Genomic DNA, 26,329 nt, shown 5'->3' with positions numbered 1-26,329 from the left:
TTTGGACTTTGATTCTGCTCTCACTTGAACTGGTGTATATCGGGAATAGCAGTGGAATCACAGGAGGGAAGTGGAGAATCTGGCCCTTTAAATCCAGAGGTGCCTAAACGCATCATTGACCCAATGCTGCATTGTCATCATCTGACATTACAGGTCAGAAAATGATGAGACAGTTGCATTACCAAGCTGAAGTAAAACATCCTTCTAATCTCTCCTAGGCAGGCCCCGATTAGTAGTGGCTCCTTCCACTCTGACCACATGGTCTTTGGCCACTGAACCCGTTACTTGTGCTATCCACAATTTAATGAGTTGAACTGGGACACATTTGGGGTGCATCGTTGCCTGCCACTGCCACTGGGGAGAGCAGAGGCTGCCTTCTGTTTCAAGGCTGCAAGGCGCAAGCCCTGAGGAATTATAATCACTTACACATGCACCAGTCATTCCCCTTTCTTTCTCTAGCCGTCCGTTATTGGGGAGGCTTATTAAATGATACAATGGCAAGTGTCTCCTGAATTACAATTGGGCCAAATTTTCTGCTGGCATATTTCCATTAAGCTCAATGGCGTTTCCCCAGCAGAGACATTGGTCTCCTGTTCCCAGCACAGTCTCCCTCCCTTCACTCTCTTCTAAATAATATTTATGCATTTCCACAGCCCCTTTCATATAAGGTCTTTAAAGCATTTCAATGTCCATTAAGCTTTGTGCAGCCTCTCTGGAGTGCATTCTATCCCCCTTTTACATCTGGGGAAACTGAGGCACAGACAGGGCAAATGACTTGCCTCGTGTTACCCAAGCATATCAGAGCCAGAATCAGGAACAGAACTCTTGATTCCCAGTGTTCTTCTGTTATTCAAAGATGCAATGGCTTTGACTCCAATCCCACTGGATATACTCTGATGTAACTGAACTCAGAATCTGGCCCGGTACTTCCCTTTCTGCAGTGGTCTGATAAATGGTCCTTTGTTCAGAAAGCCTGATGTTGGAGAATCTGGCTCTGTTTCCCCCTTGTCGCTGGAATTGTGATTGGAAATAATTGGAAGTGTCACTGGAAGTAATCAGAAGTGACAGTCCCTGGGCTATGAGGCTTTTGCTTGAAGTCTAATGATCCCCCCCCGCAAAACAAAACCTAAATTTAAACAATGAAGTCACAAAGTGATTTGCCTTCAAGGTTGAAAACCCTGTGATTTTTTTTTTTCTGAAATGGAAAAAGAAAATAAAAAAGCCGTGTGTGTGTGTGTGTGTGTGTGTGTGTGTGTGTGTGTGTGTGTGGTGTGTGTGTGTGTCCCCTCAACAGGCTGAGCTGTGAGATCCAGCCAGCACATATCTCATAAATATTCTGAGTACTGAAGGACCCAACCAAGATTGGGGCCCGATTGTACTGCATTTTGTACAGACACATTGTAAAGAAGAGTGTTCCGGCCCCAACGAAGGCACAGCCTTAATAGTCAAGAAAAGAGTACAGTGCACAAGCGGATGAGGAACAGAGACACTATGTGAATTGGTCAAGGTCTGTAGGAGGGCTGGGAACTGAACCCATCTCTCCTGGTGTACATTTTTTTTAAATAAGGGCCTCAGTCTTTCCCCCTTACTACAGATTGACACAAAGAAGAAGGATGTTTCAGTGATTAAAGCATCCGCTTCAAGTCCCTGTTTGACCACAGACTTCCTATAGTCCACTAGCATGTGTGTCGATCTATGCTGGGGAACACCCTCCCAGCTGCTACAGAAACATACCCACAGGTGTGATTCCCAACTCCTGTGGACATATTTGTGCTAGCTGTCATCAAGCTAACATGCTAAAATAGTATTGTCGCTGTAGTGATGCAGGCTAACAGCTCCCAGTATATACCCACAGGGTTCAGGTGGGTTTGTACTTGAGGTAGCTAGTACAGTGCTACGGTTACAGTTACATTACTATTTTTAGCACACCAGCTCAGCAAAAGTATGTCCACATATGGGAATCACATCCGTGGCTCACAGTGTAGCCACAATCTCTCTGTGCCTCAGTTCCCCAACTATAAAATGGGAATAATAGCACACCCCTACCTCACAGAAGGGTTGTGAGGGTAAATACAGGAAGACTGTGAGGTGCTCAGATACAACAGTAAAGGGAGTATTATAAGTACTCTACATGGATTGTTTAGACAGTCCCTGCCCAAATGTGGAGCAAAACAATAAAGGGAACAAACATATGGAGCCCCAAATTAATTTTCTTGGGGGGATTCTCTTAATAAAACTATATTGTGCCATTCATGTAGTCAGAACAGTATCTAGTGGCAATGTGTCCATGTTATAAACCCCACCGTCATCTTTTATACTAATTGTTGAGCAATTTTAGCAGGAAGCAAGGGCCAAATCAGACTTCTCCTCTTCCCCTTTGAAGTCATCCCTCCAGATAAGAGTTAATTCACATCAGTATGAAAAGCTTTTCTGCCTATTGTAATGATCCCCATGCATTTATTTGGTGGCCTTTACTGATTCAGCTATGTGCATCTGGGTATATTCCAGGAAGTATTAGAACAGAACACAGCAGTGGTTGAAGCAGAAAATTGGGAGTCAGGACTCTTGGGTTCTACATTCTCAGCTGTGCTGCTCAGTCACTGTGTGGTCTTGGGCAATGGTTTGTGCCTCACCTTAGCCCTCTCTAAAATAGGGCTAATAACACTTCTTCATCCCCCAGAGAATTGTGAGGCGACATTAATTAGCTTGTACGCTTGTAAAAGATCTCTTAGTTCCTTATTATGAAAGATCTATAGGAGTGGAAAGTAGCAGTCGCGTGGCACTGCTGTTCGAACAAAATCCGTCCTCTCCTCCTCCTCCTCCTCCTCCTCATTATTCTCTTTTAACTGTGCACACCTTTCATTTTCAGGAGGGCAGCCTCCCTCTGCAGATGCAGCTTGCCTGCCCACAAAATTTGCAGTGACCTTTTTCCACAGACAATTAAGCTGCAAGCACAGATCTGAGTTCCTGCCTCTCTTCCTAGTCAGTTGCGGGGACAAATCAGCTGTAACCACACACACTGTGATTTGTGCCCCAAATTAATTTTGTAGGCACACACAAAAAAAAGGGGGGGGGGGACAATCTACATCTGAGAGAAAGGAAGTCAGGCTGGAAATGCACCCATTAATGTGCAATGATCCTTGCAGGAGAGGGATTCTGGCATAAACAAGTGAAGCCCTTGCCCTTTAAGAGAGGTGATGAGCTAGAAGAACATTTGCCTTCCAGAAACAACCCAGCCCTTTCCTGGAAAGGAGGAAGGTGCAGATGAGGCTTTCAGAAGATAACTTGTTTCATACCCCTGTCCAGTCATCATATTTACCATCTGCAATATATTTTCCAAACATTAACCCATATGTAAGGGAGAACTGACCCCTTTTTACATATTGGAAACTGAGACACAGTGAGGCTAAGTGCCTACAAAAAACTTGAGAAGGGTTAGGCTGCTAGCATTCTGAGACCACTTCCTGTTATGCTGACCAATACTGTCTCATTGTTTACTTGTCTTCCCCTCCATCTGTCTGTCTGAATCCATCTGTTATTTCTTGTTTTATACTTAAATTGTAAGCTATTTGGGGCAGGAACCATTTTTTTGTTCAGTGTTTGTACAGCACCTGGCACAATGGGATCCTGGTCCATGACTGGGGCTCTTAGGTGTTACAATAATACAAATAATAGGTGGCTTTCCCAGGAAGAGTCAGCATCCAAACCAGCATTAAAACTCCTGTCTTGGAGTCTTGTGCTCTTACCACTAGAGCTCTGCTCTGACACAGCTACCATTCCAGCCTGTACTGTTGGGGAGGGGAATATAAAAGGGAGGAGATGATAGCCAGGGTAAATGAGAGGAATAATACACTGTGTTCAACTTTTTTCTACTAATTCCCGTTCCCATTGCTGGCAAGAAGCCCTTAGGGGACACTTTCAATTTATTCACTTTATACACTTTGCCATTATTCATGTTACCTTTCCTGATTCCCCTCCCTTTGAGTCTTCCGAGTATCTATTCATAACCGTGTGCGGGGAGGGTCCCAGAGCCCTAACCCTGTAAGCCCGACCGAGCCTGAACAATTAAACCACAGTTTTGCAGCCCGAGTCCCGCAAGCCAGAGTCAACTGGCACGGGCCAGCCGCGGGTGTTTAACTGCAGTGCAGACATACTCTTAATGACCTGACTTCACCCAAGCCTCTTTGCTGAGACACTTTTGGAAACTAACCATTTTCTGAAAACAGACGAAGAACCTGTCTGAAAAAGACCCATTCATCTTTGAGACAGGACGGGCGCCAAGTTGACACTGCAGCCGGAATGCCTGTGCTTCGTAACACACGTGCCAGCACACTCGAAACACACAGGGAGTCGCACACATAATACACACGCCGTCACATGTGCATAAGTTCACACACGCATCATCAGTCATTCCTGCTTGCGTGCACAGGATATAGCCCTGGCCACCATCTTGGCTGACACACTATGGATTGAACCACAGACCTCCAGAACTAAAAGCATTAACTGCTGCAGCTTGAACTACAACGCCCCTGCCAGTGCTGTAACAGACACTTTTCCTCTGGGGATCAACCACAGAGACAGAACCTGAGCATGACATGAGCACACACACACACACACACACAAAACGTGCACCATCATGCAATAAATACATTGGGGCCAATCCTGCAGTCCTTACTCATGCATAATCCCAGTTAACTTTAACATCTTGTCCCTTCCACACACACTGAAAGTTTTATCAGGGTGCTTGTTTACATTCTTTCTTCCCCAGACAATTCCTGAAGATTCAAATAATCCCCCAATTCCCAGCTTATCTGTCCTCCTTGTAAAACCCCTGTATTTGCCATGAGGGAAGCAGAAGTATTTGTTGCAATCATGATGATAAACAGAAAGAACTCTCTTTTCTTAGGAGTCAGTTGTGCAAGATTGGACATTTCTGGGAAGCGGTGCTGCAATTTCACAAGGCTTCTTTCTAAACAGCGCCAACACCCCACAAACAGATGACAGATTACACGAAGGAGACATAAAAGCAAGGGTCTGTGAGAGGGTGATGGAAAAATGCCAGCAATTTCCTAAAAATTGTAGGTAGGAAAAATGCAAGTACTCAACTGGAATTTGACAATAACAACACTATAGCCTTGTGAGAAGTTCTATGGCATCTTTAACAATACATATGACAACGGTAGTTTTATGTTCTCTGTGAAAGATGGAGTCCCCAGGACCACAGCATGCCAGACCACCCTGCTGGTTCAGTACTATCTCCGACACCACTTTCTCTAGCACTCGGCTTTCCTTCGCAGATCTCCCGTCCAAATTCTGACCTAGCCTAGTTTATGAGAGCTTCTAACTCACAACCTGGTGTGGTGTAGGTTCAGGCCTGTGCTGTTGAATATCGAACAAATCCTAATTTATCAAACATGCAAAGATCACTGACTTTGATTCTAAAGAAAGAAAAATATGTCAGCAAATAAGATAAACCGGAAAGTTTATTTGTTAAGAAGAACTGATGACCCTGCCATGTAGTGCACATATATTACAATGATGGGAGCATTAGCAATGCGTGGGACGAAGAGATCTAAAGCACAGACCAAAACTATTCCCCATTCTGATTAAGTTTAGTTTGGAGGTAAGGAGCCACATTCAGAGCTGGTGTATGCTAGCATCGTTTCGCTGAAGTCAAAGGAGCTATGCTACACCAGCTGAGCATCTGGCACAGTATGTAGCTGAGAAAAGGAGATGACAGAGCCAGCTCAGAGTTTGGGGGTTACTTAATACCCAGTCCCCTTCCCTCTCTGTTAATTAATGTACAACTCTTTCCTGTGCCCATTAAAACCAATAACAACTTCCCCCACTAGGAGCGGGATGAATAGCCTTTATGACAGTCCCCTGATCTGCTTTAGTGTTATCAGGCTTGCAGTTCCTAAATGCATCAGAAAAGCCTCCATTTTATGCCAGAAGATGCATCCTGAAACTCTGGTGAGTATATAAGAAACTGCACATCCTCTGTCAGACCTGATCACTCCATTCTGGGACAGCTGTGCTCATGCCAGCTGGCACTAGAGGGATTTTCACCATAACCTTTTCCCATACAGTGAGACTATAGGAGTCTTGGAGTTTGATTCACTAACCGTGGACCCTTGGGACAACACTGAAATACCTCCTTGATATCAGAGATTCAGTGGACAGAGCTCAACACAGTGCAATGAAATTAGACCAGATGCAAGAAAAACTCCTCTTTATTACACACAGTCAGTTTGTGGCATACGTTGCCTCTAGAGACTGAAGTGTGATCTAATATGTCCCACCCCTGTGCTCCTGCCAGGAGTTCCTGAGTGTTAACTAGATTTTTTTCTTCCCCAAAATATTTTCTAGGGGGTTTTGTCCATTTTTTTCCCCAATTTTTAATATCAGTTTTTGATGAAATGGAGATATTTGGGGGATTGGTTGCAGAAAACAAACCAAACACCCATTACGGTTTAGGGGTTTTCAACAAAAACACAAAAAAAGAAAATAAGTTTTTTTTCACAAAACTCTTTATTTTCACTGTTATTTTTCATGGGAGGGAGCGGGGTGGAGGAGGGCGGGGAATTCTTGACCAGCTTTAGTTTTAACTTTTCTTTGTCAAGGATTCTCTGCATAACCTTGGTTGAGTTACTTACCCACTGGCTGCTTCCCTAGCTGTACAATAGGGATAACAATACTTACTGAGAGCGTTGTGGGGATTAATTAGCACTCATAAAGAGCTTTGAAGATGCTAAGTGATAATGAATATTTGGAAGTCAGAGTCAAGATTATGATCAAGATGAATCACATTTCATGCTTTAAGGTGTTTATGGAGAATGTTTAATGTAGTGTAATCACCCTGTAGTGCCTTCCATGACTGTTCCCCAGGTCTTGGGGAGAACCTGTGTGGCAACTTTAGGCAACACTAACTGTATCAGTTGATCAGGGAGCTAGAGAGAACTACAGGGTCTGTTGGTGTCCAGCAGCCAAATAAAGAATTCCCTTTATATTCATTACAACTTAATCCTGTCTCTCTCACCCCCAACGTCCCCCCAAAAGATAGTACATACTGCAGTTGCTCTCAGGCTGTGACCCAAGCAGAGAGCAGACTGGTCACATGGCGCGCCGCTGGCTCTTCTTTGCCTCCAGCTGGTCAGTCACATTAAAAGAAGCTATGAATACTTCCCCCAGATTAATTTTCCATGTAATAAATTTGCTGTAGTTCCGACAGGGAGGTTATCTCCACTGTGCAGATCTATGAGGCAGTTTATCTACTGGTTTGTAAGTACTCTTGCCAAGTCATACAACATTGCAGCAGTACTTAGGACATTAGGGTGGGTTTCACATCTCTCTGAAGCATCATGTCTCAGCCACTGCAAGAGGCAGAATGCTAGACTAGATGGATGAATGATATGATCTGGTCAGGCAAAGCTTATGCTCTTTTGGGTCTAGAACCCATCTATCTCTGAAGCTAGACACAGCCAGTGTGATTGCGAACATCTCTTATGTCTCTAGTATGGAGCACCTGGGAATATTTTCTAGTTTTGTGATTCACGAAACCTTTCCGAAGATAAAGGGATCAAATTTAGCTCTAGTGTAAGTTAAGTCTAAAAATTGTATGTGCTGATGCATATTTTTACAAGCAATTTTTTTTTGAATGGGGATATTTTTCAATGGGATGACAGTTCCGGAACTGATTGGAAAATGGAAGACAATTTTTGCAAAAAGCCTTCCCCCTTCCCCTCTTTTTCACTGAAATTTCATTTTGGCAGAATTTTTCCATTCAGCTCTAGTGAAATGGTTCTACCAGGTTCCCTTCAGATGGGTACATTGAGGGGCCTCATTCTGTTTTGATTCACACTATTGTAAATCCGAAGTCTTCTGAAGTCAACATAATTATACCAATGTGAAACTGGTATGATTTTTTTTCCATGTGAAAAATTAGCAAAAAAACATTTTTTGTCTGCCTCAGATTTTCTACAATTGGGGGGAGGAGGCTTTTTACTGAAAAAAAAATCTCAAAACTGATTTTTTTCACTTTTGGCACAAAAAATTCAGTAATTTAAGCAAAACATTTTGGTTTTATTGAAAATATTTGCTCAACTGGATGACTGTTTTCAGCTTTTAGTTGCCAAAAAGGTGAAAAAAATGAGTGTTCAGGTTTTTAAGAAAAGTCATCAAAAATGGACATTTCCCACAAACATTTGCATTTTGACGACCCAAAAGCCATTTTTGTTGACAACACAATTTGAAAGCAAACTTTCAACCAGCTCTAGTGTGATTGAGATTGGAATCTGATGCCTCCAGAGCTAGAAACACTTCACATTTTCCTTCTACTTCTCTTTTTTCTGTTCCCTCCACCCACTCTCTGATTCATGCCTTTTGCTCATACTTTAAGAGCACAACCTCCCTTCTTTAAATCTCCCTTCTTCCAAGAGTCATTTGCTCCTGTTTCTCACCATTGACTCCCCTCCCATCTTTACCCAAACTTATCTCCGTTAGACTGTTTGGGGGCAGGGACCATCCCTCATCCTGTCCGTAAAGCACAGCATGTTTTGGCAGTGCCATAGACATGTTTAATAACAACGAAAACCAAACTGTGCTTCACTTCCCCTCGACTACCCTCCTCCCAGACCTTGCTTGTGTCTTTCAAATGCTATCCCAAGGCTATTCCCTTTGCTTTAACAGCGAGAAGAGAAGTGGGCTGTTGGAGCTTAACATAGTTGCAAGTGGATTGCTTTCGGCTAGTGAATGAGACTCTCCAGCCTTCCTATATCTCACCCTGATGTCTGGATCCCAAGAAGAGGAGCCATGGTCCCTTCTTATTTTTCTCTGAAGCATATTATTAGTGAATGGGGCTGGATTCCTCTATTTAGCTACAGAGCAGGTACAGTAGGGGCAGAAGAGACAAAGGACAAAAGAGGTGCAAGACAATTTTGTGTCTGAGATGAGAGGACTAGGAGAACTGGGTTCTATTCCCACCTCTGCTATGATCATGAGGAAGTCTCTTAACTTACCCCTCTGCCAGAATGGGGGTAACAATACTTCCAAGATTCACAAAGGGATGGTAAGGCTTAACTCATTCATGATTATTTAAACTATAAGCTCTTTAGGGCAAGGACCATCTTTCGCTATAGGTAGAGCCCTGCAAATCTGCGGATATCCACGGCCCATGTTTGCGGATCGGATGCAGATGCAAATGTATCCATGCAGGGCTCTAACTATAGATACATACAGCACCTACCACCATGGGACCTCTAGAGACTATTAGAATGCAAATAATCATGAGTTATTTGGGACTCTTGGATAAGGGTTTCTACAGCAATGCAAAGTATAAATGCAGCTAAGGCTTAATTCTGACTTCCTGTCTGTCCAACATGTGTAGCAACCTTAATAAGATTCAGTGGTTAAAGTGGGGGGAAATTACTCTCACTGGCTGGGGCAAGCAGTGTTCTCCACAATTCCCCCTCCTTCTCAGCTACTGCACTGACCTCCCCTGCTACCTCCCTTAACCACTGATAAAACTAGGCTAGGTAGTGCCAACATGGTGGTGGTTCTGTGGCAGACCCAGTACTGACCCTTTTAAGAGGAGCCTGGCTGTTAGTCTTTACCCCAGTGCCTTTGGGAGGCCACGTGCTATCAGAGTCTCTCAAACACCCTCAGCGGGTGGAGACAGAAGGGCAGAGGCTAACGCACAGAGGGGACAAGCTCCTACTCGCACTTCTGCTGCAGACTTTGCAGCGTCTCTGAACTGCCTCCAGCAGTCTCTGGCACTCCAGCCCACGTCCCTGCAGAGGAAACCTTACACTCGAGTGACGAAAACCTTTGTTCGCAATTAATGTATGTAACAACTGATGGAGCAGGGAAAAATGAATGGAGCACGAGTCGTGATTATTACTCAGCCAGCTCTACTGACGGTCTCGCGTCTCTTGGAGCCCTATTTAGAATGCTGACTAGTCTCTGTTTTTCAGACCTATGAGCCTCAGCAGACAAGACCTTCCATTCCAGCATCTCCATCTTCCCATCTCAAGCCATTGTGGTGGCTCTCTGACCTGCCCCTCAGAGTCTGTGGCACCCCGCGCTCCCCAGAGAGGAGGAGACCTTGCCCTCACACCCAACCTCAGTCTGCTGGCGGGGATCCAGCCATCACAGCCCACGTCCAGCCCTGACACGAGATTTCTCGCGGAGCTGTCTGCCTGTCAGTGAAATCTGGCAGGGGAATGGGGACAGAGGCTCACTCATTGCACTGTGGAGCCTCTGGAGACCAGGAGCTGCTTTGGAGCCTGTCACTCAGGCGAGGTCCCTCAAATACCACAGGGCTGCAAATCCCTTCCTCCAGAGGTCTCCTCTTTAATAAACATCCCTCCTTCCAGTCTGCCTTTCTTACCCCTTCCTCCTCCATTCATTCTTTCACTCATCTTCCCTTCCTGTCCTCTGCCTCCCTCTTTCTTTTCACTCCTTCTCATACTTTAATTCCTCTCATCCACTCCTTTCTCTCCCCAGTTTCTCTTTTACCCCTCCTCCCTTTCCATCCTTCAGTCACCCCCTTTCTCTTCTCCCTCTCTCCTTTCTCCATCCCATATTACTTTGTCTCACTCCCCCCCTTCTCTCTCCTCTTTGTCGCCTTCTCTCTCCCTTTCTCTACCTTCCTCTCCTCCTCCCTTTCCCCATCTCTCTCCCCCACCTCCCTTCCACTTGCACTTTAACACATCTGTTTCTAATCTGAGCTGTCTGCAGCGTCTACTGGAAACAATAAGCTCTTTTTATTTTTTTAACCTGAAATTAAAATTCCTGGATGAAACAAAATAAAATTAAACAAATTTGACACCATCCCTGGAACAAACACACTTTCTTAACCTTTGTTTTGTAAAGAACAGTCAAACCGCTAAATAGTTCATGGCTTAAAACCGCTGCACCTTTTAAAAATAAAAATAACTCACACTATAATGACTAGGTTTGATCGATACATATGAAAGCAAAATCAGGTTTAAAAATTCTCCCGTTTCCAAACCTGGTAATAATTAAAACAAGAACAACAAAAACTCCAACAACAAAATTAAACCAGTCAGTCTCTGAACTCAACAGACTTTGCTACAAGTTTTTTTCTTTGCAAGAGCTTCTCCTTTGCTGGTCCCTGTGGCATTTTCTGTTGCCCAGAGAAAGCATATGTAAGTTTAATTTCCATAAAAAAAGCCCCACTCACCTAAAAAGAGGATGGAAAGTGCAGACATTCCGTCTCCAGGAGAGAGAGAGACTTTTCCTCCCTTTTTCTTCCTTTCTCCTAGGAATGGTAGGCAGACCTGCACAGAATTCAAAGGAACGCCTCTGGAATGCACTGAGCGTAATTGCATCCATGTGCCAGAAAAATAACCAACTTTGCTCTTTCTTGCCTTCTGCTATTCATCCCCTTTCCAGTTTCCATCCAGATTTGATAGCAGATTTTAGATATCTCTGCCTGCTAATTCAGGCCCTTGAGTTTCTGGAAGAGAAAAGACAGAGGCAGTGCAGCAGGGAGACACATCTATGGCTGTATGGAACAATTTTGCATGTCTGAAAAGAAAAGGAGAGAAGAGGAGAAAAAAATACACTGTGCACAATGTTAACCACATGGCTGCCTCCCAGGACAGCCCCTCCCTACCATCAACTGGGATTAGCATTGAAGGCCAGTCATGTGGGTGAGATGTACTTCTGGCAATAATGCAGTTCTACCTTCTAAGGGGAAACAACCAGTTTTCTCTAGTGTCAAAATAGTTAAGTTTGGAGACAGTCAAGATTCAGCCTGGAAAAATTAGGCACTCGTCACTCAAGGGCCAGAGACATACACTCCCTTGGAAAAAATACATGCACTAGATAAATAGATAGACATCCACATACATGCAAGTGTCATTGTCATCGGCAGCAGAGAAGCTGCAGAATTCACATTTATATCCCCACTCAGGGGCATTCCCAGGGTGGTGTGGTGGTGGTGTTTTTTCCCTTTGAAAGCACAGTGTTAATTTCCTAAGGAGGAAAAAAAAAAACCAAGCAAAACAACTGAAGAAAAATTGATTCATTTTGTGAGTTCCCTCCTTACTTTGATTACCACTGAGAGCAAACAGGAGGGGCTATTAGGGCCCGATCCTGCAGATGGAGCTGCAGGGGCTTGCCTGGAGCTCCACTGATTTAAAGAGGGCTCTGTGTGGGGTGCAAGACGCTGCCCATGTGAACCACTTTGCAGGACCCGGCCCTTGGCTGACAGGGGGAGAGACAAATAGAAGGCAACCAGATATTGCAATGATGAAGGCCACAGAATGTATGTACATAGGTCTTTATAAGGTCAGTCATCACCGTGGCAGCTGAGCATCTAGACAAACAGATGGTTTTTTTCCCCTCGTTCTGATACCTAGATTTAAATTTCTGTCTCGGTGGGGTCACAGCACTGCCAGTTGAAGCCCTGCTTAGCTGATGCTGCAGCCAGTTTTTCATTCATGTAATAAGACTATACTTCAGCAGCAGTAGCTGGAAACAGCCAGTAAAAGAGAATTTCACACTAAATACCCAGTCATTGTCCTCCACACCAGTATTCAATCTCCACTGATCTGATTGAATGAGAACATATCCATAGGTTGAAATCAGTCAGTTAGTCCCTTCTTACAATAATGCTTGGCTCTTGCATGTACATTACCTGTCCTACAATGATCTCCCTGCATGTCAGGTGAGCTCAGCTCTGCACAGGAAGCAACTAGAACATAACAGGATTGGGCTCAAATTACTTAAAGGAGACCTGCGAGGAAACAAAAAGTTGGACTTGTGCCTCTTCTCCTTTCCGATCATAAAGAAAGACTGAAAGATTTTCGCCCAAACAGGCTGTTTTTCAGCCTTTTCCATCCCATTATCTCATGTTACAATGGAAACCATTTTTTTGTGATTCCCCTTTGCCATAAGTTTCAGGACTCCCCTGCCATCTGACTATAAGGAAAGGGAGGATGTTATGATCGCCCTGATACCTGTTTGTGATGTGCAGATGGGTGAGAACCCGTGTATTCAAAAACTTGGGTAGTGGGTAAAGTTTTCAAAAGTGTCTAGATACTTAGGAGCCAAAGTCTCATTGAAAGTCAGTGGGACTTTGACTCCTAAGTCACTGAGGCACTTTTGAAATTTTATCCCTTGTCTACTCTGGAAGATCTCTCTTGCGGGAGCTAGATGAAGTTTTCTACTGCTGTGGTAAGAGAAAGTGAGTGATAATCTCACTGCACTGACCACAATGATAATGTTTTCTGCGTTTGTGTATATTCAGCAACTTTCATCCACAGCGCGTTACACACATCAAGAAGTCACTTCTATCACCACTAAGATGCAGTTCCCTGGGGAGTTGCCAGAAGAGTCAACACATTGCACCACAATGAGGAGAGCAAAAATCTTGACCAACTGCATCAGGATAAACCTTCACTCTTATGAGCGGTGCTATGCACGTGGGTATCATGCTCTAGACGAGAGATGATGATGGTCCAGTGACTAATAACATTAGCCTGGCGCTCAAGAAATCTGGACTCAATTTCCTGCTCTGTCACAAACTTCCAGTATGACTTTGGACAAGTCGTTTAATCCGTCTGTGCCCCAGTCCCCTATTAGTAAAGTGGGGTTAATAGCACTTCCCAACCCCACATGGGTGTTATGACAGTAAAGACGTTAATGATGATGAAGTGCTCAGATACTTCAGTAATGAAAGCCATGATTGTAAGATCTTGGGGTAGGGTAAGTCTTTTTCATCTGTGTTTGTGCAGCACGTAGCACAATGGGGTTCTGATCCATGATGGAGACTCCTAGTGCTACAGCAATACAAATAAATAATAAGTACTTCAGATTAATGCTATATTATACTATAATACCAGAATACCATCTATCACTGTCTAACACTCTTGGGCATTCACACCTCCACAGCAGAAGAGAACAGGCAATGCAGAGCACTTATTATCATTTAAAATTATTTTAAAGCTTCACCCACCTGGAGGGGTGGATTATGCAACCACTCTGCTCCCAATCAGCCCTGGACTGGCTGCAAAGCTGGGCCCAGAACAAATTAAAGCTGGGTCCAGAACGAATCTCTTGATGTGAAGTGTACACTGTAAGCCATGAGGCTGTTGCCACAGGTTGTTCTCTTTCATTCTGAAGTTTCGGTTTGGGTCAGACTGTGCCTCAGGCCTTTAGGTTCAGGTTTGGAAATTCCATGCCTAGCTGCCTACAGAAATGTCCCAAGATCAAAGGTGAACAGTCTAACACAGACCGATGAGTATTTCCCATGCATTTCTTTTGTTCCTCAGCTAACTGCCCCTGTGGCTCAGGGAACTTTTTTTAGGCGATAGGGAGCCCTTTGATGCTACACCATCAGTTCGGATCCAGCCCAGCTTGGAGGTAACTGAAGCTCTTTAGCGCATCAGAGCTGCTCAACGGCCCCAAGAGAGGTCCCACCCAGACAGAGTTGAGGTACATCAATGAGGTAGAGAGTGAGTGTAGCTTGCCTTGCCGCTGGACGTGTTCTTTGGAACAAAGACATCTGTCTCCAGATCTGTCAGGCCATCACTTTCCACCGTCACTAAAACAAAAACATGCAGCGCTGGGGAAAAAATATAACCTTTACACATTTTCCTTCCTGTCTTTCAAGGACTTTCGTAACCTGGCTCTTCACTATGACAGAGACTTTTTAAATATTTACTTCAGGACAGGAAATGATTTTGACAGGAAAATGTAGCTACTCTGATCTCAGCAGGTGCTGACACACACATGGGTTCCATCAGAGAGAAGTGATGGTGATTGGTACCCAAGGTACAAAGAAACCTCCCTCTTCCCATTGCTTTGTTAACAGAAACAGCCCAATTTGACTCTCAGTTACATCTGGGTAACCCCTGTTGGTTTCACAGATGTACAGGAGAGCAGAATTTGGCTCATTGTCTACTATATGGCTGTTCTCCCTGTAACAATGACAAAAAAGGAGCTTTAAATGGCATATCCAACTAGTGGAGACAACTAGCAAAAGCCATCATAGCGGGCAAATGGAACAGCTGCTAAAAGGGAGTGGTGTCTGTCTCATCTGCCCATTGAGTAGAAACTGGATTCCTTCAGAACTTTCCCCCTCACGCTTGGCCCAACAGGCTGCTGGTTCTCAAACAGCAGCGTGGATGGATCCGAGAGAACAGCATTGATTTTCAGTGTAAGACATCAATCAATGGAGAAAAGTGCATTTAATCCCTTTCCCGGCTCCCCAGAATCCAAGGAGCACTGAGCTTGTCTCTCCCTATTACAGCTCTGACAGAAGATGGCCCGATCTATGCCATGAGTACCCAGAATGCTTCCTCGCTTTAATAGAATCAAGCATCAGGAACTGAGAGAGAAAAGTGTTGTCACCCTGCACTTATTCCCCAGCTTCCATTGAAATCCGCAGAGTGGGGACTAGCATGAGAGGTTATAGGGAAGATGGGGGGAGAAAGCCCTGCTTGAAGAAGCTCCATCTATCATCTAAGCAAGCCATTCTACATCCTGTGGTCAAGCTATATTTCCTCTCCTCTCCATCCCCTCAGGAAACTTGTCTTGGGGTAAGTAATGCTTTGGGGCTCAGTGAGGAGTCCCTCTTTTGTGTTAGTTCCTGCTATTGACAGGACATCTCTGCTGCCTGCATAATGAGACAATTCCAAAGTGGTGACTTTTCAGATTGGGTTGGGCTGACTGAGACAGTCACAAGAGGTCCTGAATCAACCCCATACACGCTGATTTTTTCAGGATCTTGGCTGGTCTATTTAAGGGTAAGCAGGTGGTTTCTGCAGTGTAATGTCTTCTATTAAAAAGGCCATTTTTTTCAGGCAAGATTGTGAATGATTTTCCTTTGGTCACACTCTGAAGTTGTAGTAGCATGGGAGATGTGGATTGTAAGCTTATAAAAATCCATGAGGAGAGAAAGAGAGCAGAGAGAAAGAGAGAGGCCATTGCAGGTATCTAGAACAGTGGACTTTAATTAAAATCCCTGTAAAAAATCAATAGATTTGGATTGCAAAGTTCCAGTAACAAAATTATAGTAATAATTACCCCTTCTTAAGGCACAGCTTTAAGTATAAGAAAGTGTTTCCTAAAAACCTAGGCTCGGGGCAAAATCTGATACTGAGCCACCACACTCCTTTAAAAAATTACTATCCAGGGAAGGTCTGGGGGTTCGAGAGTGAGCCCACCCCACAGTCACCCTGTAGAGGCAGCTCCTATCTTGCGGGGCTAGGGCTGGCTCTCTGCTCCAGGTATTGCAACTTGATGCACGGGGTAGCAGCACTACTACAGTTTGGCCTGGCTGCCCCTTTATCATGACAGAGGGGTCACTGGGTTAAATTTGAGTGAATGGTATTGTGAACTGGTGCACAGTGCTGCAGCACTGCTCAGGTTTGCATTAGGTCGCATCGCCACTCAGTTGGGGGCCTCTCTCAAATAGGAGGCCCTGTGCAAACAGCCCCTTTTGCTCGCCCCCCCCCGGGCAGCCCTACCTAGGCTAAGCTAAGATCTATCCTGCTGTGATTCCTAGCTGCAGGTGAATTCTGAAGGGCTGCAGACCGACTTTAGAATCCCTTTTCTGCTCTCCTTTTAATTTCAGCCAGTCAACCCCTTCCACCTTTGTACCTGTGACCCACACTAGGAGGATGCGTGCCTTTGTTTCTCTCTAGGGGCTGGTCTGCGGAAGAGCCCGCTGCAGCTGCTTGCCAGAAGAACTCTCCCTTCAGCTCAAACAATATCATCAAGCCCTGATGATAGTTGTATATAAATATAGTTGTAACTTAAAACAAGTTTACCTCTCCCCCTGCCCTGGGGGAAACAAAGGGCTGCCATCACCATAAATAACAACAAACTGGAATAAAAAAAACAAAAACTACCACACCCACCCACCAAAAAATGGGGCTGTACCTCTTCTCCTCACAGGGCAGCTGCAATGCTGCATTTCTAGCACCAGGGGGAGCTGCTCACGGGTATAAAAAGCCAGGCTAAGGAGTCCTTTCCCTTAACTGAAGGTGGAATGCAAGAGGGTGCAGAGCCAGTTCTGAGGTAAAAGCTGGCAGCAGGTCTCTATGCTTTGTGCTAACAGGCAGAGGGGAGGAAAACCAGCATTGCAGTGTCTTTGCCAGTGGTGCTTGATACCTAGTGTCAAAGGCAGCTTTCAATAGACTAAAAATACTGTTCACTAATCCCCCTAGCTCCAACCCTGGTGTTTTTTAACCTCGAGTGCAAGCTTGCCCTGTCCCACCTGTGTAAGCCACTCCCAGCCTCCTCCCTGTATCGGTCTTGTCTGGTTAGAACATGAGCTTTTAGGAGCAGTGACTGCTCTGTACTATGCCTATGTACAGGACTTGGCACAACTGCGCTCTGGTCTCGAGTGGGGTCTCTAGGTGCTACCATCATACAAATAATAAATGTTACTTCCCCAGTGTGTTAACATTGAGCTGTGGCCGAGAGGAAGGTTGGCCTTGTTAGGGCCTCACCCTAGGAGTTGAGAGACCTGGGTTGAGGGCCCTGCTCTGGTATGGGCTTCTTGAGTGCCCTTGGTGGAGTCACTTAGCCTCTCTGCAGCTGTCAGTTCCCTATCTACAAGATGGGGATAATAGCACTTCTCTGCCCCCTGAGGGGGTTGTGAGGTTCTCGGTCGCTACTGTAAAGGAGGCCAGTACTTAAGACAAACCTTTCAAGTAGGGGAATGTTGGTGCTTATATGAATGTCTGTCAGCTGGCAGGGGATTAAAATACATTAAACCTAAATAAAGAGTTTGCCTTAAACTGTACCGTCACCAGGCAGGAGAAATAACTGGGTTGCCCGTCCTTCCTTGCTGGGATGCCTGACTGTGAAGCTCTAACTCTGTAAGTGTTTCCCTCAAGCAATACTAGGCATGGAGTCCAAAGCAAATGCTTAACTATCTCTCCCACGTGTGAAGAGGAAGAGAAGAAGAAATCAGAGCAAAGTGTAGTGCCTTGGATATGTCAAGGAAGAAAACATTCAAGCGCTGCAAGAAAAGCTGAAGAGAAACAAAATTAGACAAAACAAAGAACTATGGGAGTGGGGAAGCTAAATGCATGGGAAAAGACAGGTAAAGGAGACATTGAAAGAGAGAAACATGGGGGTAGGGTAGAGAATGGAAGAGGAAAAGGGGTCAGCTTAATGTACTGGTTTTAATATATTCTGCAAAGTCTGACGCAGGCTCATTTAAAAGAAAATCTCAGAGTGTGTATCTCATATACAACAAACCTTGTGAGCTGCTGCTTCTCTGCAGTATTGACCCACCTCAATTGCTATTAATTGGAGACTGATAAATAAGAGCTTGAATCTAGAGTCTTACAATGCAATGCATATGATTTGTTATAAAATGCAGTAAACAGAGGCCATTAAGAATGATCAAAATACAAATATGTGTGTGTGTGGGGGTGAGGGTTTATCCAAAAAGAAGACATACAGCAGCAGCTTAGCTGTTACTAAGTTTCCACCCCTAATTAATAGAGCCCCAGCTGCTGAAGGGACTTAATCTATAAGCAGACCTTCCTCCATTTTGGAACTCTTCTGAAACAAGCACAGCTCTTGCTGCAAGAAACTTGCTCTGAAGCAGGTAGGTTTCAACCAAAATGGACCTAAAATAAAGAGAGTGCAGGAAAAAAGAAATGTGACAAAACTTCAGACAGAGTGTGCACCTTTTGTTCAGCCTGACTGCTAAGGGAGTAGGAAGAAAGGAAAAGAATCTAAACCTTTACTCAGGGAGACTGGGGCAGTTCAGGCATCTTTCTCATGAGTAGTAAAATTTTCTAGTTATTAGTATTACTGTGCACCTAGGACCTGATCCTGCAAGGGGCTCTGGGTGGCTGCAATACCCATATGGTGTTTATGCAGGATTGGGGTTTGTGTACTAATATTAGCCTCCCAACAGCTGATATTTTATTTGAAACAGAGAGTGTTTAGCAATCTGTGATATTCAGTTGGGTGCAGTCTCAAACTTTTAGTTTAGACTGAAAGCTAATGCAGTGCTACAAATGAGAAGAGAAATACAATGTTAAGTGTGCAGGACTTTATCAGTTCCCAGTTATTACCAGAGGGGGATGTGCTGGGGTGATAAATTACCAAAGAAAATTACAAATGTAAAATTGGAATAATCCTTAACCTGCATAGGGGATAGTGTGAGGATTGAGTCATTGTGGGGGCAGTTTTATCTAGTGGATATGACATAGACAGGAACTCAAAAGTCCTGGGGTGACTTCATCCCATTCACTTCATCCCTGGAATCTGTCCCAGTTCTGCCACTGACCACCCATGCTACCTTGGGCAAATTACTTCCTGGTTCCCATCCCTTGTCTTTGTACAGAGTTTACAAAATTAGGCCCTAATCTCAGTTTGGCCTCTAGGTGCTATTCTAGTCCAAATAATAATTAGTTTGTTTGCAAAGTGCCTTGGAAATGTAAATTAGTGCTAAGTCCCAGGCTTCCTCGGTGATGAGAAAGATAGAGCCCCAAATCTGAAATTTACTGAAAAACTTGGGGTCTAAAGACAACTCTAATACAGTTTATTTATCACTTAATACTAGGTAGGGTCAGAATCAATGCCAATAATAGGATGCAAAACAGGCTTTGCTTATTTTATCAGGTTTTAAAAACATTTGTGCAGTGTTTATAAATCAGACTTCCAAAGATCTGTGCTACTAATTTGTGCATTAAGAATTGTCTTTTGTTTTTGTTTTCTTGTTTTTGTTTAGTACAATAGAAATAAGACAGCTTAATTCAAGCTCTGTGTTGGTTATCTGGAGAACTTTCACTTGTCAAGGGACAGTGTCAAGGTAAGTAGATCTAAAGCTTGACTTGATTTTAAATGCCTTATGTTGGTATGAAAATTCCATTATGATATTTTAAGGCACAAATACTAAAGTCCTGTCTTCAGTGAAACTGTATGGAATAGGAACATTGAGTTTGAACTTTGGGGTTTGGACCTATGTTTTTACTCCACAACAAGCAAATGTTTTAATACTCTTTTTATATATGTATATTTATAAAATATATAAATAATATTAATATATATATAATATTAATACCATTCCTGAACAGTCTGTTAATAATAAACCTGTATGTTCATCTCAACGCAAATGAGCAACCCAATAGTAACGTGTCAGAATGTGTTAGCATTTCTGTGTTATCCTATACTTCTCTTTATACAGGCCAGCGCTCCTAAACAACCCTACAATAATAAACCAGTAGACTTAAGCCAGAACTCATGAGCATCGCTGTAGTAACAAACCAGCTTGTACAATCTAGTACTCACAAGTGCTGATACAGAAATAAAGCCTGTGTGCACAGCTTAGCATGGATGATGCAATGTAAAAGTTTTTGTTAGCAAGCACGATTTCACTTTCAGGTTTACAAGGGATTATTTAAAAACAGTGAGTTGGAAAGAAAAAGTTAGAAAAACGCCTGAAGAGTTTCCTTTTAAATACATTTCTGGACACTTGGCAGTGAACTGGAAATGGCTCCAGTGGAAGCAGGCAGTGCCATCCAGAAATACCCAGCCAGGGAGCCAGGCTCCAAGTCCCAAGCCATTGTTGGTTCTCTTGTACTTTTCATTTATTCAGGCTCAGCAGGGGGAAAAAAAAGTCATTTCTATGTGGAAACGGTCACTCTGTATTATTTCCACCTCCCTGCAGCCTCTTTTGTTCTCTTAAGGCAGCCACCAGTTTGTTAGCCGTGGAGAGTGTTGTATGTAAGCATTTGGCACTAGGAGGGTATCTCCTGTGACCCTAAAGACAAGGAGAGATTCGTACTGAACTGGAACAGGGAAGAGACAAGGACAAGAAAGGGATAAAATGGTTTTTCTTTATTTGTGTATCAAGTCTAATGGATTCTTAACTACATATCTTTTAATTACAGTGACTAGTATGCTTAAGGTTTTGTTAATGGTAGATGTGGGCTGCTGGTTTGGATCTAGCTCAGTTTGATAGTGATCAAAAGTTGTTAGCGTGACACAGTTGCTCAGTGGACCATGTGAAATGAATTTGGTTGGTCTCAGCCAAGTTCCTACTGGGCACCTGTCTGCACAACTCAAACTGCCATTGGAATTGGCAGTCTCAGCAGAGAGGCTAAAGATTAAATGGTCAGTGGAGAGTTGGGGGCTCCATCACCTAGAACTGGTTCTTCCAGGTCAGGGTTCAAGCATGTTGTCAAACTGAGGGTAGCATGGGGGCAGTGTGTTTGTGAACGGTTGCCCATTTTGTGTATAGTCAGTGGCTAGGCAGCAGAGGGCTTCTATCTCTGGGGCTCTGCTTATGATTCTTTGCTACAGGTATGTCTACACTGCAGTAAAACACCCACAGCTGGCCTGTGTGAACTGACTCCAGCTGAAGCCCAGAGAGGGACACGGTAATTTTATAGCCCTGCAGTCTGAGGCCTGAGTCAGCTGCTGTGGGCAAGATGCAGGTGTTTTACTGCATGTAGACATACCCTTGCACTGAATGTACTTAAAGATACAGTGGAACAATTCAGAGAAACTTGCACATTCTTTAAGGATAGTAAATAGAAAGAAATGAAATAGAAGCAGGGCTTTGGAGCTGTGCTACGGCTCCGCTCCAGCTCCAGGCAAAAACCCTGCAGCTCCACTGCTCCGGAGCTGCTCCGCGCTCCAGCTCCAGGCTCTGCTCCAAAGCCCTGAATAGAAGTATAAGAAGCAGTGCTATGTAATGGTTAGAGTAAGGTACTGGGCCTCAGGACTCCTGGGTTCTAGTCTGTCTAGCCTTTTCCACTGACTCACAATTTGACCTTGGGTAAGCCATTTAATCTCTTTGGGCTTCAGTTTACCTATCTGTAAATAAGTGAGTATAATAATAGCACCTCCCTCATGAGGGAAAGGGAAGGTAGTTACATTTAATACCTTTTAAAAAAGTGTTTTGACATCCTCATATCAAGGACACCATGTGTGCACACTCTTCCGTTACATATGATCTTTTCTCCTCCAGTTGTGTTTAGACACCCCCCCCCCCAGCAATCAGATTTGCTAACTTGAGTGGCTAGAATGACCAGATCACTTCATTAGGTATCCAGTGTTGTGCAGGAAACCTGTACAAAGCCATTTGGACAGATTTCTTGTTTGCCAACGCCATGCTGAGCATAACATTGCTCATGGAGTTGAGTTTAGGAACTCTTCACAATAGCATGGATGTAGATGCTGGATAAAAAGAAGGGGAAAACATGAGCAAGTAAACAAGTCTTTGCAGTGATTGCTCAATATCTAAATTTACCATGTCCTAATGGCTGGCTTGACTTGTTACGGGATAACATTGGCATTCTTTGTTCTATTGGTCGGAATTCTTTGAACCCCAGATTGTTGCAGAATTATGTTGTTCATGTTATTTCAGCTATTATATCAATATCTTGCTGTACATTGAGTGTATTATTATAAGGAAATCTGATTTATGAAATTGTTCAAGTGTGTCCACATGTTGTAGGGATGCAGACATTTTAATGGCAGTGGCTGAGCCACCATATGTTTCCCCTGCTGCTCAGATACCTGTGCGTTTATCTGTTGGCAAATGGGGGCCAGCTCTTATTGCTGAAGGTAAGAGTAATTGTTGCATCCTTTAGGGATAGCCCAGTTAGAGCTGGGTAAATAATGAAAATAAAGTGTAATAATTTGAGCTATAATGCTAAATGCATTGACTATATTAATGTATTTGTGAATGGGTGCATAAGCACACTTATTAGAGAAAACAGCACCAAATTAAATAAATGAATTTATTCAAACAGCTCTAGCCACAATAATTCCTCGCCTGAAAGTTCCACTCATTTCTCTTCACATGTTAACATGAGTTGGGACACATCTGAGCTGCTTGATAGTTAATGTCACTTTGAAACATGTGGATTAATGCTGGTGACTGGTGCCTACCCTCCAGTTGGCTCGGGCGGGCTCCCCTTGAGAGGCCCATACAGAGACAAATTGCTTGCAGCCTATCTCTCCCCCCAACCCCTCGATGAAGTAAAAAAAAAAAAAAAACCCACAACAAAACAATCTGAAATTTACCATTTTCTTGCCTCAAAAGACAGGGATGGCGTAGTTGGTGCTGGAGTGACAACCCTGATGACTGAAGTCCTCTGTCATGCTCCTCGCACTCTAGACGTCAGAGTGCACAAGCCATAAACTATTCCACGTACATGTACTTGTCACAGCCCTAACCTACAGGGACCATCTCTAGTGGCAAGGGGTATTTTAGCATCTGTGCTCTCAGATGCTTGGCGGCCCTCTGGTAACACTGCCAGTAAGGGTGCCAGTTGGTCAATGTGAATGGGGACACCAGTCCACAGGGAACTGGACTGAGATCCACCAGCTGATTTCACCTGCCCGAAGCCACTGAACGGGCACCAGGGGTGAAATTCTAGCTCCTTTGAAGTTAATGGGAGTCTTGCCATTGACCTCAGTTGGGCCAGGATTTCACTCCTGATGTTTAACAAGTAACTAACTACTTTTGGTTACTAGCAGGGCTGCCCGTGAGGGGAGGGGGGGGCAAGTGGGGCAATTTGCCCTGGGCCCCTCAGGGGCCCCCATGAGAATATAGTATTCTATAGTATTGCAACTTTTTTTAATGGAAGGGGTCCCCGAAATTTCTTTGCCCTAGGCCCCCTGAATCCTCTGGGCAGCCCTGGTTACTAGTACCAGCCTGGGCTGCCTCAGAACCCAATGTGATAAAGGTGAAAGACTCAATGTTCCGTGACGCATGTTGGCAGGACGTTGCATAAGTCGAGCTATGTTGCCAGAACATGTACATACAGGCTATGTCTGTACTAGAGAGCTTACGGTGGCACAACTGTAATGGGGCAACTGCACTGCTGTCAGATCTTTCATGTAGCTGCTTTATGCTGATGGGAGAGAGCTCTCCTGTCGACATAATTAAACCACCCCCCAATGAGCGGCAGTAGCTACGTTGGTGGGAGAAGCAGGCGCTTATGTCTGTGTAACTTATGTCGCTCAGAGGAGTGTTTTTGCACACTCTGGAACAACGTAAACTATACCGACAAAAGTGGTAGTATAGACAAGCCCACAATGGCAAGGAAAATAGTCTCCAAATACAGTATATTTTTTTCCAGCAGAGCCAAATCGCAGAAAATTTTCAGAAAAGTGCTGAGTTACCCACTCCCTGAAAATCTAGGGCCCTTTAAGGTGTCTCAAGTTGGGCATCCAAAAATCACTAGTCATTTCTGAAATCTTTCCCCTGTAGGGCACTGGATTCTGACCTAGTTCAGATTATTTAACTTTTAATAGCAACTGTGCAGTCTGCACACGTACTTGACTACTAGCACAGACTTGTGAACCTGCGTATGCACAGTCACACATCATATAGACACTCATGCATACACAAACAGTGTGATCAGTCCTCTATCTGATGCGGTTTGCTTGAGGAGAATCTCCTGTGAGGTACATTTGAATAATGCCATTTAAGATAATCATTTAAGACTTATTGCTAATTTAATCGGAGCTGTAAGGAGTGAAGGTTACAAGACCTGTTCTTTCAGCTCCTATTAAAATGTCAGTGTGGTCATTGAAGTCATAACGCTGTCTCTTCATGGTTAAGAGAAACTCAGGAGTGGGTTACTCCTTAGTGGCTAAACCTCCTCTGACAGTCCTGGTTGCACAAATCAAAACCATTTAAACCCAGTGGCCCAGGAGATGCTTTTGAAGAGTGATAGGAAACCTCTGTCAGAAAGGAGGGACACTGGCCATGGGAGCATAGAATGCCAACAGTGGATGCCCAGCTTAAAGTTCCCTTTACGTCCTGTCAGAAAAGGAAGAGTTATGAATCTGCATAAAATTCAACCCCTTCTCTAGAACAGCCCCATTTAAAAAAAAAAATGGCAGTGGAGATTGTGGGTTTATCACAAGTAATTCTCTAGCTGAAGCATTTTGTTCTTTCTTCGACCGCCCCCCCCACCTAAACTCCTCTGTTCTCGCCTGATGAAGTCTGAGCCCTTTTCACTAACAGTGAAGTTAGTTATGCATGAATGAATGGGTAGCCTGGAAGAATCAGGCCCACAATTAATAGGCTTCATTTGAGAATTGCTCTGGCCAGGGCCCTGGGGAACAATCCCTTTCTGTCGGAGCTAACTGTCTCTCAGGGGGAAATAGCTCCGTCAAGCCAAACTCTTCCTCCCCCTGTCTTTGACTGAGGAGTAAGACTCATGCTTCCTGCTTTTTAAATGACATGATTTTTTGTGCTGCCAGCCCTACCAGTTGAAGCTCTGACCTTTCAAATCTTGCAAGGGAAATCTAGGTGCTACAGGAGGTGATGTTAGGGATTTAGTACTTCTTCGGAGTTAATCCTGAGGTAGCTTCTGGAGATGTAAAATCAGTGTGCTGACCACATGTGTTCATTAAAGATCCCATGGCACATTTTGCAAAAGCAGGTGTTAACTTGAATGTCTTGACCAGGCTTGAGCCAAGGTGAATAAATTCCCGAGTACCTAAATATCCCCCTGCTGTTTCAAATCAATATGCTACTCTTCTTCCCTTCCTTCCTGAGCTGCTATTCACTGTTGTGCAGCTGTTCAGCAGCAGCTGCGTTCCACTCCAGAGGTGGCTGCATTTTAGGAATGGATGAAGGGACTGCCCTATAGCTTCAGATGTATTTCAGTTTGTTTGCCGGGTGTTCTGGAATCCTTTAGGATGGAAGATGCTGTAGAAATAATGTAACATTATTCCCCATGTGCTTGACACAGGAAGCTTCATAAGTTCCCTGATCTCAAACTCATCCTTATTGAGGGTTAGAACAGCGAGAACTAAATGTTTCAGCTCCAGTGCATTAACATAGCATGGCATAGATATGTCAAGCTGAGCAATCTAGCTGTCCACCAGCCGCCTCATCTCCCTAGACTTGCTTCACACACGACCAAGATAAGGCAGTTAGGGTTAGTCTGTGCTGACGCAGGAAGTCATGCAGCTCCCCAGAGGAAATCAGTTCCTTGTCCGATAAAATTAACATTGGAGGGCTAATTCCATCTCTCTGCAGAGTGATTGATGAAATGAAGAGCTCTGGTGTTTTAAAAGGTTGCGTTTGGCCTTCAGCTAATTGTAGCTATGAAAAGCACTAATGGCCCCGAGAAACCAGGGGGAGGAGGGGAAGGGAAAACCCTTTAAATATCTACAGCTATTAAGGCCTTTGGGGGTAGGAGAGAAACGTGTAGCAGCTTAGTAACAATTGAAGCATAGGCTGACCGTGAAATGTGCTTGTAGGAAACAGTATGTATGAGCTGAAGAGGGGAAGCTTGTGCTGTAGCTGATGGGACAGTGCAAAGGGAATGGCAGCCTCTTCTATCCCCAGCCA

General features: G+C 44.1%; 2 protein-coding genes across 3 annotated transcripts in view; one reads left to right on the top strand and one right to left on the bottom strand.

The window, feature by feature from the left end:
• The window catches only part of CLMP (CXADR like membrane protein), a 68,590-nt gene extending 56,970 nt beyond the window's left edge, over window positions 1–11,620 (bottom strand). Inside the window, exon 1 of one of the 2 annotated variants that reach the window (XM_005303735.5) lies at window positions 11,204–11,620. In XM_005303735.5, coding sequence (XP_005303792.2) covers window positions 11,204–11,351 — 148 coding nt within the window. In that variant the 5' untranslated portion in view covers window positions 11,352–11,620. The remainder of the gene's footprint in view (window positions 1–11,203) is intronic. The other variant, XM_065570212.1, reaches the window with a different exon arrangement.
• Window positions 11,621–19,732: 8,112 nt separating this feature from the next.
• GRAMD1B (GRAM domain containing 1B) overlaps window positions 19,733–26,329 on the top strand; it is a 295,443-nt gene continuing 288,846 nt past the window's right edge. The window contains exon 1 of the mRNA XM_042851911.2: window positions 19,733–19,813. The gene's annotated coding sequence lies outside the window, so the exon portion shown is untranslated. The remainder of the gene's footprint in view (window positions 19,814–26,329) is intronic.

Source organism: Chrysemys picta, chromosome 16 (genome assembly GCF_011386835.1).
Source record: "Chrysemys picta bellii isolate R12L10 chromosome 16, ASM1138683v2, whole genome shotgun sequence".
Classification (NCBI taxonomy): Eukaryota; Metazoa; Chordata; order Testudines; family Emydidae; genus Chrysemys; species Chrysemys picta.
Note: the sequence above shows the minus strand (reverse complement) of the source record. Positions and strands in the feature narration are given on the sequence as shown.